General features: G+C 41.7%; 1 protein-coding gene across 1 annotated transcript in view; it reads left to right on the top strand.

Annotated features, from left to right (window-relative positions):
- The window catches only part of LOC311496748 (thrombospondin type-1 domain-containing protein 7A-like), a 443,055-nt gene that overhangs the window by 385,631 nt on the left and 41,006 nt on the right, over positions 1-16,418 (top strand). The window contains exons 23-26 of the mRNA XM_084556712.1: positions 3,346-3,519; positions 6,349-6,447; positions 12,544-12,626; positions 14,673-14,886. Coding sequence (XP_084412838.1) covers positions 3,346-3,519; positions 6,349-6,447; positions 12,544-12,626; positions 14,673-14,886 — 570 coding nt within the window. The remainder of the gene's footprint in view (positions 1-3,345; positions 3,520-6,348; positions 6,448-12,543; positions 12,627-14,672; positions 14,887-16,418) is intronic.

The following is a 16,418-nucleotide window of genomic DNA, read 5'->3' as shown; positions in this document are numbered from 1 at the left end:
TGCCTCTGGTGACACGGTAAGCCTTCTCCGGGTACCACCCGGTCAGCTGCTTCCGGAGACCAACAGACCAAGCATGCCGTGTAGGCCTCCGTCTTCAGCCTGACGGCTCCCCACGCCTCCGGTGTCCACCACCAAATTCGGGGATTATCGCAGCGCCCAGCACCAGTGACCTTACGGCCGAAACTCGCAACAGCCATCTCCACAATGGACACTTTGGGCAGAAGATACAAATATAAAGTCGATCATCGACCTGCGACCTAGGCCGTCATGGTGCCAGGAGGTGGTTATGGGCAGACTAGGACTTGCACAGAAGTCCAATAACTGAACAGCACTCGGGTTCCATAACCGAGCACCAAGGCCCCTGCCTTGGTCTGCTGCCCAATCCACACTGCACTGGACCTTTCATGCTCCTCCTGTGGGTGGTGGACCCACAGGGAGGTGAGACCATTCCACCTCGGGAGACCCTACCAGGGGTAGAAATCCCCAGACTCCATAGCCCCTAAGAATGTTTCAAGGAGGAGCAATCAGGAAACATTTTACAGAACTAACCTTGTGGCTCTCACTGTTGTGTACACAGGAATGCAACTACAAAAAGGTTGTTTCAAACAGGCTTCTTATCAAAACAAGAAGTAAATGAAGATACTATTAAAACAGGCAAAATACTTAACAATTGTAAAACAAGAATTATTAAACAAGGTTATCTCTTGTCTAGAGCTAAATATAACTCTTCAATTCATAAAAGAAGTTACATTCATTACTCTCGTTTCTATGCCCATTGGCAAGTTCTTGAATGTAACGTTAATTTTATTTGAAGTCCAGCTTTTAAGGTCAGACTTTTATGTTCACTCTTGACACTGGTGCAGTTAATATTTGTGTATCAGTAATAGTAATCATAATTTTCCAAGATTGCGGGAAACCTGGTTGAAAGACAACATGCTGGACCAAGTCTTCCAGATCGACGGCCGGCTTCTCTTCCGTGCGGACCACAACCAGCTGTTGGGGAAAGCCCGCGGGGGCGGATTATGCGTCTATGTGAATAAAGGTTGGTGCAGAAACTGTACTGTGGTGAACAGCCACTGCTCCGAGGCGATAGACACCAACAAAAAAGACACATACAGAGCTGTCCCCCGCCCCAACCTCGGCTTCTCCGACCACATCTCCATCATGCTGGTCCCTGCCTACTGTCCCCTGCTCAGACGCCACACACCAACAAAGAGGACCATTACCATGTGGCCCAGTGACGCTGTCCCTGTACTGCAGGACTGTTTCCAGTGCACAGACTGGCAGATCTTCAGCGAGGCAGCTGTGAGGGAGAGGTGGATCTGAAGGACTACACATCTGCTGTCTTCGGCTACATCAACAAGTATGCAGAGGATGTCAGCATCACCAGGATGGTAACATGCTACCCGAACCAGAAACCCTGGCTGAATGCAGAGGTCTGGTCTCTGCTGAAAGCCAGGGATGCTGCTTTCAGGTCAGGTGACAGACTGGCACTCGGGGCAGCTAAAAGACAGCTGACTGCAGGAGTGAAGAGGGCCAAGGCCGCATACGCCCAGAGGATCCAGGGACATTTCACGTCCAACGATCCACGGAGTATGTAGAGGGGCATGAAGTGCATCACAGACTATAGCCCTCACCCCGATAGTCATGAAGTGCTTCGAGAGACTGGTCATGGCCCCATCAAGGACTGCATCGACGTCACTGTGGACCCGCACCAGTACACATACAGGAAGAATCGATCCACAGAGGATGCCATTTCTTCTGTGGTCCCCTCACCCACTTAGAGAACAAGGACTCTTATGTTCACCTGCCCTTCGTGGAGCTCACATTAGCCTTCAACACCATCATACCACAGACTCTGGTACATAAAGTGACAACACTCGGACTGAGCTCCACACTATGCAACTGGGTCCAGGACTTCCTAACAGACAGGCCGCAGTTTGTGAGGATCCACGACGTCTCCTCCTCCCCCATCACCCTCAGCACCGGCTCCCCCCAGGGCTGTGTGCTGAGCCCCCTCCTGTTCACCCTGCTCACATATGACTGCTCAGCGATACATCCGAACTGTCTGATTGTGAAGTTTGCGGACGATACAGCTGTGGTTGGTCGCATCGCTAACAACGACGAGTCCAACTACAGGAAGGAGGTGGAACACCTGGAGGGTTGGTGCAGAGACAACAACCTCTGCATCAACGTTAAGAAAGCCAAAGAAGAAAGCCTGCACATTGGAGGGACAGCGGTGGAAGTGGTCTCCAGCTACAGGTACCTGGCCATCCACATCACTGACAACCTCACCTGGAGCACTAACACTTCCTGCCTGATTAGGAAGGCACACCAGTGCCTCTATTTTCTAAGGAGGTTGAAGCGCGCCGGACTTGGGAGCTCAGTCCTGACATCCTTCTACAGATGTGTGGTGGAGAGCGTCCTGTGCTCCTGCATCACTGTGTGGCATGGCAGCTGCTCTGCGGCAGAGAAGAAGGCTCTGCAGAGGGTGGTGAAAGCTGCACAGAAGACTGTGGGACGCAGTGTATCCACCACCACGGACATCTACACCTCCAGATGCAGGAAAAGGGCCACCTGCATCAGGAGAGACACCACCCACCCTGCACACACACTGTTTGTCCCGTTCAGCAGTCTCGCAGCCTGCTGAATGCTGGAGGACCCCTGTAGCCCCTGCCTCCCCCCACGACAACCAACCACAGATACATTTTGCACTGATTGCAGACGTCTTGGATATTTGACTCAGTAGTGCACAATTGTCACTTTAATTCTGCTGTACATTGCTCAGCTGTTTATTGTTGCGTTTTTCTATTTTCTATATTTATATTACTTACTTTATACTAAGTTAAGCTAATTTTATTCTGTTTTTATACTTTACCTATACTGTTTCTGCTTTGGCTTGCACTTGGACCAGGGTAACAAATTTCATTCCACCTCATGTACCAACATGTGTTGAAATGAATAAAACTCCTTGAATCCTTGAATATTTTCATTCTTTTGTTTAGATGACTTGCTGTGTGTTTTGTTTCTGTACGATTTAATTTTCTGTCTAGTTTAAAATTGATTTGCACCATTCATAATTACGTGTTCAGAAACACATTTGGTTTTGTAAATTAAATATGTCAATGATGATTTGTCAAACTAAATTTGAGCATTGCCTCTTTTGCAGTGCTATTCAATATATGTGTATATTTTTATTAACTGTTAAGTGAATAACCCAAGGCTTTCTGACATCAGACCAAAAAAGCAAATATATTCCTTTTGCATTTATATAAAATGTGTGAAGGTCTTTCATCAAAAGTCACAGTAATTTTGCCATTGATGTATTCCGTCTCTTCTCTGCAGGTGAATGCTACCTGATGGAGTGGTCAGACTGGAGTTCGTGTGTTAGCATCTGCATCAGAGGCACCGGTGTCGACTTTGGCTCAGTTCAGGTCCGCTCTCGAGCCGTGTTGGCCCAGGAGCCTGAAAACCTGTTGCTTTGTCCGGACCAGGCGTGGGAGTCTCGGCCCTGCACCAGTGAGAATGATTTAAATACATAACAGCTTCAACCTCTTAGGGCCGGAAGGCTTGACAAATTAACAGAAGCAAGCTCTCTTTGAAATGTGTACTTTCAGTGCATATGGATTAGCTTGCTGCAGTTCAGCAGCCCCAAAACGTTTTCTGGACATTTCCCTAATACGCGTGATGGCAGTAATCAGGAGGAATATTTTTTATCACAGGAACTTCTGTCTTTAGAAAAGAAGTAATGCTTTCATCGACAACTTGACGCCTTTCGGAGCACAGACATCTGCAGGACAGAGAAAAGTGCAAAGCTGCAGCTTGTAAAAATTAGAAATGAGAAAAGTGACAAACACAATAGGTAAAATCATCTTCAGCTGCTGACAAATGTCCCATGGAAGCAGAAGATAGGGCTGGAGGTAGAAGTGATACTGCGCTGAACCCTAGTGAGAATGGAGCTTTCTTTTTTCAAGGTTAAATTGTTCATTTACGCCTGCTGAATTGGCTGAACTAAAGATTGGTTACTCACGACTCCAGAGGGAAATACAGTCATTTGCTGCACTGATGGAGATATTGGTAAAGTTATAATTGCCTTGATGGAATGTCATTAAGTTAAAGCTTTCAGTGAAGATTAAAACACTGAGCTGGACGCTTCTGTCAAATGACAGCGGCTATTCCACGACCAAAACTTAGCAGCTGCTTTATTAATATAACATCAATAATAATACAAATTGTTTCAAGATGCTTTCCAAAATCCGGTCTGAAACCAGGTCTGAAACCCCCAGAGCAAGCATGAAGGCACTCCCTTTTAACGGAAAGAAACCTTGAGCAAAATCCAGCTCATGCAGAGGGACCCATCTGCCTAAGGCTGGCAGAGAAAAGAGAGAAGAGAACAGCAGGAGGAACGAGATAAAAATACATCTGTCGTAGATGGATGCTTCTGACTAAACCATACATGGAGAATCTGATAGTGATACAAGATATAGCTGATGATTTTACAGTTTGATAATGAATATAAACAAAGTAGGGGTGGGTCTCGATTAAAAAAATAAATTAATTGAGGCTTTGTAATTAATTATTCTCACTTAATCACATTTTAATTGCTTCAATATTTGCCCCAAAAAGCAACATTTTTTAATTTAAATGGATTTTAGTGGACGACTGAATCAAATAATAGACACATACATGAATATTGTAAACTCAGTCTGTTTTAATGTCTGGAAAAATGCATTTTGCATTTCAATTCAAAACAGTAGAAAAAGAAAGAAAATATCCCTGGCCGAAACTGAAAAGACCTAAAGTTAAAGTGCCATTTTAATAACAGTATTTACTTTAAATGGTTAAAAAAACAAAAACTAAACACGTCTTGTTGGTTGTTGTCGGATGTCTCTACTCGGACCGGGACTGCTAGTTCTGTGCTCACTGCAACATGCTTTGCATTTAGAAGCACCGTAGGGTTGCATACCACTGCTTCAGTGGTATGCAAACATTTTTTTTTCCTTTTCACAATTTGCACAAAATCAGTCCTAGCACAGTCCTAGCAACATGTTTCATCCAATTCCTCCGTTTTGGTAGCCGTTAGCCGAGCTCTGACATGTGCATCAGTACAATCGGTGAACCAGGAAATCATGCACTGACAAAAGTTCTGCATTGTTTAGAACGCAAACTGCGATTAAATGCGTACATTTTACGTGTTTAAGTCCCATCTCTAAAACAAAGCTGTTTCAATCACAAGTGAGTTAGCGGCTATAATGACTAAATTAAGGAGTTTGACAGGCAGGTTGGAGAATTGTTCATTCAGATAGGAGTGGATAACTGCAGGCCATGGAGACTGGGAAGGCTGATGAGGACCAGAGGCCTCATGTACGAAGGGTGCGTGCGCACAAAAACGTTCCGTATGTACTCAGTTATGGAAAAGTTCAGATGTATCAAGAGTGAAATGTCTGTGAACTTGTACATGCCTATACGCCAACGCCACGGCTCGCGTACGCTGGCTTCTACAGATGTTGATCCTTTGGCAACACTTAGAGGTGATGCTGGGAAACTGTCATAAATGTGAAAACTATTAGTCCGACCGATCGGGACTGTGCCAGTCGACCCTGAGCAGACTCATGCCAGCCGTGTTTGATGGAATTATCTGCATGTCAGTCAGGTAGTTATATCAGATTCCCATACAATGCATCTGAACAGGTCAACATTAAAGTGCAATTTGCAGCGAGAACCAGTTTTCTGAATGCAATCGGAGCTATCGACTGCACACACATTGATATAACAGCGCCATCACATGATGAATTTGTAAATGTCAACAGGAAACATTTTCATTCGATCAATGTACAGATCATATGTGATGCGCAAATGCAATTAACATTGTGGCGCGTGGAGGACAGCTGCCAAAGAGGACATTTTTGCACATCTTCACACCAGTGAGTAGCGTCACCAATTCGCTTTCTGTGAAGTTCTTCTTTTTTCCCCTTCTTACTCATTCTTATGTTTTCATTTTCTGATCGTGCAGAGAAGGGAATCTCAGGTGCAGAGTCGATGTAAATATAATTTGCATATTTAAAAGGGGCGTGGACAGGGAGGGGTCGGGTACAACGTGCGCTCAATTGGGATGTACAAAGGAAATGTGCTTCTAGATCTGAGCGTGCGCCACGTTTTAGAAGGAAATCCAGACAAGTTTTCGTACATGAGGCCCCAGGACAGAAAATGTAGTATGGAGTTCCACAGGTCAGAAATACACAACTCAAGACCAGGGACACTCACAAGAAGATAGAATCCATCGATCATTTGATTAATGGCCTTCATTGCAGACTCCCACTGTACAGGCTTTTTTTATTTTGCCCTCAGGAGGCGAATGTTACGAGTACAAATGGTCCAGCAGCAGCCCTGCAAACACCGGCCACTCGGTTATCTGGTGTCAGCGCTCAGATGGACTTAACGTCACTGGTAAGGAAGACATTGGTCTACTTGGACAACTTACCTGTTAACTGTTTCATGCAGCACTGGTTTTCAGCCTCTGTCCTTACGTGTGGGTGCAGGATTATTCAAGCAGAAAAGTCATACACTCATATGCCAAACCATCAGGTACAGTAGGGACATTCAATTCAATCCTATACATCAGCTGATGTTGAAACGGTGTCAGAAAGGTGGTAACGGGATGATCATTTTGAAGGATGTACTTTGTGGTGCTGTTAGACTGGATTGAAATAAACATTGGAATTGTCAAAATAATAGCAACATGTGTCAGTACAATACAATTCAGTAGTACGGTAAACCATAGCCTCCATAATGAAAACACAGTTGCCAAGAATATAATAGCTCTCTCAGTTATTTAAAACAAATGCTAAATACCTTCATGAAGATAAGATTTAGTGCAGGACTTTTATGCTACTATGAATGCGTTCACTAGTGTACCTAATGAACTAGCAAGTGAGTGTATTCCTGCTGCACTATATTTATTTTAATTTCTTCTATGTCCTTTTTTCTTGTGAGTGACTGAACTATTTCAGCTATTCGTGTCTTTTTATTTTCATGATTGATTTTTCAGTTGTTGTTTTTTTTATTAGGCAACAAGTTATGTAACCCCACTGATGCAATGAGTAGCTTCTCATTTCTTGAACAACCATGGTCGTGGAAAAAATGTTAGTCTGGGTTAGGGTCAAATCATTGGCATGCGTCAAGCAGAGAAAACATCTAAGGAGATTGTAGAAACTACTAAAATTAGGTTAAGAACTGTCCAACGCATTATTAAAAACTGTAAGGATAGAGCTCACCGCACAAAAGCCAAACTCGAAACAACTGAAAATAAAGAAAAATTTCATCACCAAAAAAAAAAAAAAAACCTGAATGCTACACCCAGGTCCATAATAGTCAACAAATGTGACACGAAAGAAACGATCCTAAAGAAGGCATGGACTGGTGAACACAAAAAAAAAGTTGACCAGAAACAGAGGTCATACATGGGCATTCACAGGAAAACATGAGCATGTATTGGAGGAGAGAGGTAACACTGCCTAGCCAAAAAAAAAGTTGCCACCAAAACAAAAAGGTCCCACACTCTAATATTTCGTTGGACCACCTTTAGCTTTGATTACAGCATGCATTCGCTGTGGCATTGTTTTGTTAAAGGGGTCCTAGAACACATTTCTTGACCATTAGGAATTGATCTTTGAGCCTAAATAATGGCATATGTAAATTTGTGGGGCTGAAAACGCTCCAGGAGCACTGCTAGAGAGCCTAATACAAGGTCATAAATAAGCCCTGCAATGAAACAGTTTGTTTTTCCCGCCCACTCAGCAAGTTCATGAATAATGAAATGAGCTGCGTGCTGATTGGCCAGTTTACCCAAAGGCTGATTGGCCCACATATCCTGAAAGCTGATTGGCCTAATCCACCGGGCTGAAGCTAGAGCCAAAGCCGGCTTGATACTTTTTTTTTTTTTTTATATATTTTTTGGGGGCTTTTTGTTGCCTTTATTATAGAGATAGCTGAAGATAGACAGGAAAGGGGGCAGAGAGAGAGGGGATAACACGCAGCAAAAAGCCACAGGTCGGACTCGAACCCTAGGCTGCTGCAACAAGGACTCATCCTCGGCACATGGGTCGCCAGCTCTACCCACTGAGCTATCCCGGCGACCCAGCTGGCTTGATACTGTCCGAGGTTGGAAAAACACTCCGGGGTGAAGTGGGCAGAACAAACTACCAACCTCGGGTTGAAGCTCTGTGGAACGCGGTTGTAAATGAACATCAACCATTCCCGCTGACAGTTGAGTTCTTGGGGAAGTCTGTGTAGAGTCTTGACCTGCCCCAAACATCCTGGAACATTACACGCATAGTCCGACATACCGTATCCCTCTTGTCAGAAACTGCGGTTAGCTGTCGCTGGGGCTAGCTAGCTAACGCCTCCGCCCTTACAGTGGGCTGGAACATGCAAATGAGAGAGGGTGTATCCAAAAGGGCTGGGCGCCTATTACGTAATATCGGAGCTCTGTTCAGATTTGCCCATTTCAACACGGCCGTTTCTAGTTTTGAATTTGCATACGAAAGCAGGCTGGAGAAGGCGGTGAAGTTTTTGGTGTGGTCCTTAGACACCACTCGGAGCCTAAATTCAACATGAACAACGTAAATGTGGTTTTGATTCTAGGACCCCTTTAAGCTTCTGCAATGTCACCAGATTTATTTCCATCCAGTGTTGCATTCATTTTTCACCAAGATCTTGTATTGATGATGGGAGAGTCTGACCACTGCACAAAGCCTTCTCCAGCACATCCCAAATATTCTCAATGGGGTTAAGGTCTGGACTCTGTGGTGGCCAATCCATGTGTGAAAATGATGTCTCATGCTCCCTCAACTACTCTTTCACAATTTGAGCCTGATAAATCCTGGCATTGTTATCTTGGAATATGCCCGTGCCATCAGGGAAGAAAAAAATCCATTGATGGAATAACCTGGAGCCTCATGTATGAAGACTTGCATGGATTTCCTTATAAACGTGGCGCACGCTCAGATCTAGAAGCACATTTCCTTTGTACATCCCAATTGAGCGCACGTTGTACCCGACCCCTCCCTGTCCACGCCTCTTTTACATATGCAACTCCCTGTCCACGCCCCTTTTAAATATGCAAATTATATTTAAATTGACCCTGCACCTGAGATTCCAATCTCTGCACGATCAGAAAATGAAAACATAAGAATGAGTAAGACGGGGAAAAAAAGAACTTCACAGAAAGTGAATTGGAGACGCTACTCACTGGAGTGGAGATGTGCAAAAATGTCCTCTTTGGCACGCTGTCCTCCACGCGCCACAATGTTGGTTAATTGGATTTGCGTATCACATATGATCTGTATATTGAATGAAAATGTTTCCTGTTGACATTTACAAATTCATCATGAGATGGCGCTTTTATATCAATGTGTGTGCAGTCGATAGCTCTGATTACATTCAGAAAACCGGTTCTCGCTGCAAATTAGATGATTTTTCTGCTTGATGCATGCCAATGATTTGACCCTTCTCAAACAGGCTAACATCTTTTCCATGACCACGGGATGTGTCTTTCAACATGGTTGTAGAAGAAATGAGAAGCTACTCGTTGCATCAGTTGGGGTTAAATAACTTGTTGTTGCCAGCTGAAAGATAATCACTCATGCAGTAATTATTCAACAGGAGGCTCGTACCTATTTGCTTAGTTAAATCCAGGTGGCGACTTTTATTTTTTTTTTTCGGCCAGGCAGTGTATAAAACATAGACTTCTTCAACACTTATAATATTTAGACCTGACCGGGATATGTTTAGTTTTTTATTTCTATAGTTGGACCAGAGGTTGCGCTAGACTTTTTCGTTGTCTGTCATTTTGATTTAGGGTCATAAAAATCCCGTCATAATCTATCTTTACCCGTCACTTTAATTTTCTAAAATGATAATAATGACATATGCAATAGCATTTAATTTTCATTAATTTTTGGGACTTCGCTAACAGCTCTTAGACGGTACCGTAGGGTTGAAGTGCTTCGGTGGTATCCATTTGGTAGCCGTTAGCTGCATAGACATAGACATATATAAATATTGTATATGTCTATGGTTAGCCGAGCTCTGACGTGTGCATCAGTGTAATTGGTGTACCAGGAAATCGTGCACTGACAAAAGTTCCGCGATATTTGGAACGCAAACTGCGATTAGAGACAAGAGCCAATTAATAACATCACCAAGTGGCCAGGGGTGTGAATTGCAATCTGTCAAAATGACAGATGGCCTTCAGATTTTTCCGTCAGTTTTTTAAAAAAAGGTCAATGACGGAAGATATTCGGTTAACGCAACCCCTGAGTTGGACATATCTAGATACACTGTATGAAAGGAAGACTAGAGAGTGAACAAGTAACATTAATAAATATATATGCACCTCCAGAAAGTGACAAATATTTGATGTCATAGCAACAGAAAGAGAAGGTATTTTTTTGGGGGGGGGGTCTGAATGTCATTAGAGATCACAAAATTGATACAACTAGCCTCGAAAAGAACAAAATGCATTTGACAAGATTCATAAATATATCTTTGGAGGACATGGGGATGATAGATGTCTGGAGGAGACTGCACCACCTGGAAGAAGACTTCACACATCACTCAGCACACATTCAAGGACAGACTACTTTTTTATGAACGCAGAGGATAACCATGGGGTGAGCGAGTGTAGAATAGGGGGTGCAGACATGTCAGATCACAACCCAATAGAAAATGGCATGCAGTATGGAGACTTAATCTAGGAATGCTGAATTATGACCAAAGAAGAAAGAGGGTAAAAACAGAAATTAAAAGATATATAGAAGAAGATCAATGGCCTTGCTTTTATAAAGCGCTTTTCTACCTATTGGTACTCAAAGCGCTTTACAGTCACAGGCGCATCTACCTATTCGTTCACACAAGCACACACACATTCACACACCAGTGCCACGCACTGGGAGCAACTGAGAGTTCAGTGTTTTGCTCAAGGACACTTCAGCATGTGGCACATTCCGGGGATCAAACTGCAAACCCTCTGGTTTGTGGACAACCCGCTCTACCTACTGAGCTGCAGCCGCAGTAGATCCAATGGCGCAGTAGATCCAACGATATTTTGGGAAGCCGTGAAAGCAGTAATTAGAGGGAAACTGATTGCTGAAACTGCACATGCAAAAAGGGTAAAATTGGAGGCTTGTATTATACATAGTGAGAAGTTAAGGAAATTAGAACAGGAATACCAAAACATGCATGAACCGAAGATAGCTCAGCAAATTAAGGAAACAAAAATTAATGACTTAATATGGGATAAAATTGAAAAAGGATAAATATTTTAAACAGGGCTGTCATGAGGTAGGCTCAAAGGCCACTAAAATATTGGCAAAACATATACGCAAACAAGAAGCAATTAGTAACAGAGATCCTCATACAGATTAGATGGTATCTACTCCAGAGGGCATAGAAAAAACCAAAGATATTACCAAGATTTGTATACATCACCTGCATCTGCAGAAGAAGATGAAATGAAGTCATTCCTGGATTTGCTAGATTTGCCTTCAATTTGACTAACACAAAATGATAACTTAACAGCTGAAATTACAATGGAGGAGGTGGAAGATGCAATAAATACATTAAAAAAACAATAAATCACCAGGGAGTGATGGATACCCAGCGGAGAGGTATAAGATATTTGGAGAAGCACTTTCACCACTGCTCCTTGCCTCTTTTAATTGGACACAATAAAATACCTCCATCTTGGGCTGAGGCAATAATTACAGCCATTCAAAAACAAGAGAACACTGTGCTAATTATAGACCAATTTCTATATTAAATGTGGTCTATAAAATATATACAACAGTAATTTCTAAAAGATTGAACTCTTTTATACCAGAAATAACAGAGGAAGATCAAAGACATAAGAGAATGTCAGACACATGATAATATTAGGAGAACACTACATGTTGTGGATCAAGCAAGAAAAGACAAAAAGAGCTCTGTACCGGTAGGCGTCGACGTTGAAAAAGCTTTCAATCGTGTCAATTGGAATTTTTTAATATAAAGTATCAGAGCGATTTGGATTCAACAATAAATCAATACAGTGCATAAGAATGCTCTATCACCAGCCAACTGCAAGAATAAAAATTAATGGAAGTTTGACAGACAAAATTAGATTACGGAGATCAACAAGGCAAGGATGCTCTCTATCACCCTCTCTATCACCCTCTCTATTTGCTCTTTTTATAGAACCTCTGGCGTAGGCTGTTAGGACAGGACCAAGAGATCAAAGGAGTGGCGGTGAATGGCGTAGAACAAAAAATAGTACTTTTTGATACCTTGAAACATCCAAATAAATCAATAGCAACGTTGATGAAACTTTTGGAAACAGTTGGACACCTATCAGTATAAAAAATAAATATCACAAAGACACAGTTATTAATGCTTAACTATAGTCTGCCAAGAGAGATCCAAGAATTGTTTAATTTTTATTGGACACTTAAAACATTTTATTTATTTTAAATTCTTAAAACTGACTCTGCTGTCTCTTGGCCGCAGGAGGTTGTCCTCCGATGAACCCTCCAGTGGACAACAGTTCCTGTGACCCTCCCTGTCTCATGCCAAAGTCTCTCTGCAGCAAGGTAAGCGACATTTTATTCTCATCACATTTAAAAAACAAAACATTGGAGGGAAAATTTGGTTTGGAGACAAAACTCGATAAAAACCTGGTAAACGGAAGAAAGAAACAACGAAAACACCTAAACCTGAAACTGCGGGTCCTCTGGATGAATGGCAGTCTGTTCACTCGTTGAGACATACTGCTGCCAGAATTGAGTCTGAATGCAGCAAAGAATGAAATGATGACAGTGTGAAGATATAAAACCTGTTTCTCCATAGTGTCACTTGACCATGCTGCAAGTTTTTGCCAGCAGCTAGTACATCCTCAATCCATTTTAGTAGCACATATAATCTCTAAAAACAAATTTAAACGTTTCCAGGTGTAGAGGTTGGTAGAAGGCAACAGATTTTTGTAGCAACTGAATGAGCCAATTAAACTGATCACATGAGAGGTGGGTTCAGGGCTTTTGTGTTCACCAGTCCAATTTCCAGACAAGTACAAAAAATCTCCATTTAGGCTGTTTATTAGATATGATAAGCCAAACGTGAAGATCAGCCTTTCCCAACTGTTCTGGAGAGGTATTCATTCCAGTTTAATGGTTTGTGCTGCTTTTCATTTATAGTGCATTATACTGATGGGTTATTCCACCTTATTTATATCAGTACAGGTAAACTAAATAAGAATACACCTCATGCAAGACTCTGAACTAGTTTTAGCGTATTTGTTAAAATATCTTTGAGCAAGGCAGTTAATTCCCAGCTGCCGTGTAACTGTTACATCTCTTCTGTGGCACTAGGAGAATTTACTGACAAACACGTAACCACCTAGGAGAGGTAGTCAAGAGTATAGGGAAAAATTAGATAGATTTATTCAGTTGTCAAAAGCAACAAAAAACATGATGAAAGCAACATAAGAAAACAAGGTCTGACTTCTATAAATTTAAAAGAACAAACTAAACCCCTAACTCTTTTGTCTAAGAAAACAACAACAACACATGCCTGTGACTGTTCAAGAAGACTGTAGGACACATTTGTCCACTATCTGCAGCTACATCTTCACTAATATAAAATTATGTTGCACCTGAAACTGCACTAAAACAATCTGATTTGATTTTCTTAATTGATTTGATTTGGTAACTTTATTTTGAACATGTTAGTGAAAATAAAGCAAATAAAATAAAATTAATAGATCGGCAATTAAAAAACAAACAAACAAACAAACAAATGGAAACACATGATTTTTGCAAGTTGAGCTACATGTTCAAAAAGGAGTAGGAGTGTATGTCCAGATGAGCGTTTTAGTGCTGTTTCAAATATAGAGTGGTAAATGGTAAATGGTCTTGTTTTTATATAGCACTTTTCTACTTATTGGTACTCAAAACGCTACAGTCACAGACGCATCTACCCATTCGCTCACACAAGTACACACATGTTCACACACAAAACCTCACTGGCTCTACATATGCAGTTCAGAATGAAAGAACCAGAGGATGACTCTTGAAGCTGGGCCCCTTTTCATGAAGCAGGGTGAGTGATTGGCCAGTCTGGGGTTACACAAAAAGGCTAAAGAGAGGGAAACCAATCAGACCGTCAGCTCCTATAAACAAAAAAGGGAGGGGAGAGAGATAAACATCTACAAGTACGCTGCCCCTGCCTAGCCATGGGCTTTTAGGTTGCAGTGTTGGGTGCATGATATTGCTTAAAAGAGCACCCATGGTCATCCAGCTCAAGATTTTATTTATACATTTTATTTATAGGCACCTTTCAGGGTGCCTATAGGCACATAACATGGGTGATGAGGCCACAGTAGGTCACAAACATGCACTGTAACATTTTGGGTTTGTCTGGAAGCTTATGTGTTTATCAAGATTGACTATAAACAATTGAGATATTGACGTGTTAACGCCCACACATCTGCTGAGTACATACAGCAGTTCAAACTGTGACAGGTTGGCCACGCTACTATACCAACATCTAAGGCTTCTCCACAAATCTCCCCTTCGATTAATTTACCTCCACACTTACTCACTCAGCTCATACTAAATGTGATTCTGTTCTGCCCTCTGCAGGCTGGTATGTGTATGTGTGAGAAGGGCTTCACAGAAGTGCTGTCACCCACTGGCCAGCTGGACCAGTGTGCCCCCATCCCAGTCCTGGAGATTCCCACAGCCGGGGACATGAAAGGAGATGTGAAGACCAGTCGTGCCATCAACCCAACGCTGCCCACCACCATCCAACCTGGACGCACTGGGCGGGCCTGGTACCTGCAGCCCTACGGACCAGGTCAGACTTCCCACAATTGTTTTTACCAAACTGCAGCTTCCTTTCAGAGTTACCCCTAAAATTTAAAGGTTATGTGTTTAGTTGCTGTCAAAATTAAAATTCTAGTCTTTTAAATGTGTGGGGGAACTAGTGTTAATAAACTTTTTAGAATCTCCTATTTTCTCCAGTTGTCAGTTTGTAATTACAGAATGCACCTCATAAAATTGCTGCCAACAGAGACAAGAAGGAAGGTGTTGTGGTTGATATTTTAGGAAATGTTACTTTGATAGTATGCTATATCTGTTTCAACAAGAAATACAGAAATAACAATCCAGTGATGTAACCTAGTACTTTTATTGACTAGAAACAAAGTTACAAAAGTTACAAATCAGTAAATGTTCATCTTGCCAGGATAAATATGGATAGAATGATCCATAAACATGCATTTCCAGTGATGTGAAGGCATGCTTATGTTAGTTTCAACTTAATCCTTTAAGCGAAGATAAGACATGAATATAAGAGGTTTTCACGTAACAGCAGAATAATATTCTTTAATTTTAGTGTGATTGGGGCAGATATAATCCTTACATTAATATATATATATATATATATATATATATATATATAGTGTGTGTGTGTTTTATTAATATTAACACGACTCTACTGCACATGAAATAATTGACACATAAAGCGGTACACATGAATGAATTTCCAGTGCATGCCAGAATAGTGCTACCTACTGGTACATTAACATTTGAAAACTGTGTCTGCACAGATTGTTCTGTTTGATGGTGCATGACACCAAAATACACATTTAGGATGCAGAACAGATTAAGTCAATGCCTGTCAGGAGCAAACACTTCCAATGTTTTTTTAATACAGCTTGTTTTGTTTTGTTTTTATCAATCAGGTACTCATAAAATATATTATGGTTCCTGCTGGTATTTAAATGTAAGAACAGAGGAAGAAATCATAATGAAAAGGAAGAAGGGAGTAACTACAGATCTTTTTAGATAGATAGATAGATGATGATGATTATTATTATTATTATTATTTTGATGCTTTTGTAAATAAAGGTTCGTACGAAGAAACCAAACCAAAGGTGTGACATACTGTATATCGCACTTAAACATCTCACTACATTGATGATTGAGCCACTTTAATGTCGGTGCTCTTTCTTATAGTAATAGATGAAGTGCAGTTACAGCTTTTGCACTTGGTACATGGCAGTCATTTATATAGCTCCAACAATACAATTTTATTTAAACCCTGTCTCCCCACCAGTCTTTTACAACTGAAGAAGGTACTTCGATGAAACATCTTCAAGAAACTGTGCAAGTCCATTTGGCCTTGTTTCAGCTTTTTTGGATAAATGCAGATAACTTTATTCTTGTTGAGGACAATGTGGAGGGAATTTGAAGCTGAACTTGTCATTCAAAAGACCCTCAAGAAGGTTTATTTGTGCTTGCCTGGGTTTAACGTACCAGGAGGAGACATTACAAATTCATTCTCCCCTCCCTCATCACCAGGAATGTAAGATCTCTTCCTAAGAT

Source organism: Chelon labrosus (assembly GCF_963514085.1).
Source record: "Chelon labrosus genome assembly, chromosome: 12".
NCBI classification, from domain to species: Eukaryota; Metazoa; Chordata; class Actinopteri; order Mugiliformes; family Mugilidae; genus Chelon; species Chelon labrosus.
Note: the sequence above shows the minus strand (reverse complement) of the source record. Positions and strands in the feature narration are given on the sequence as shown.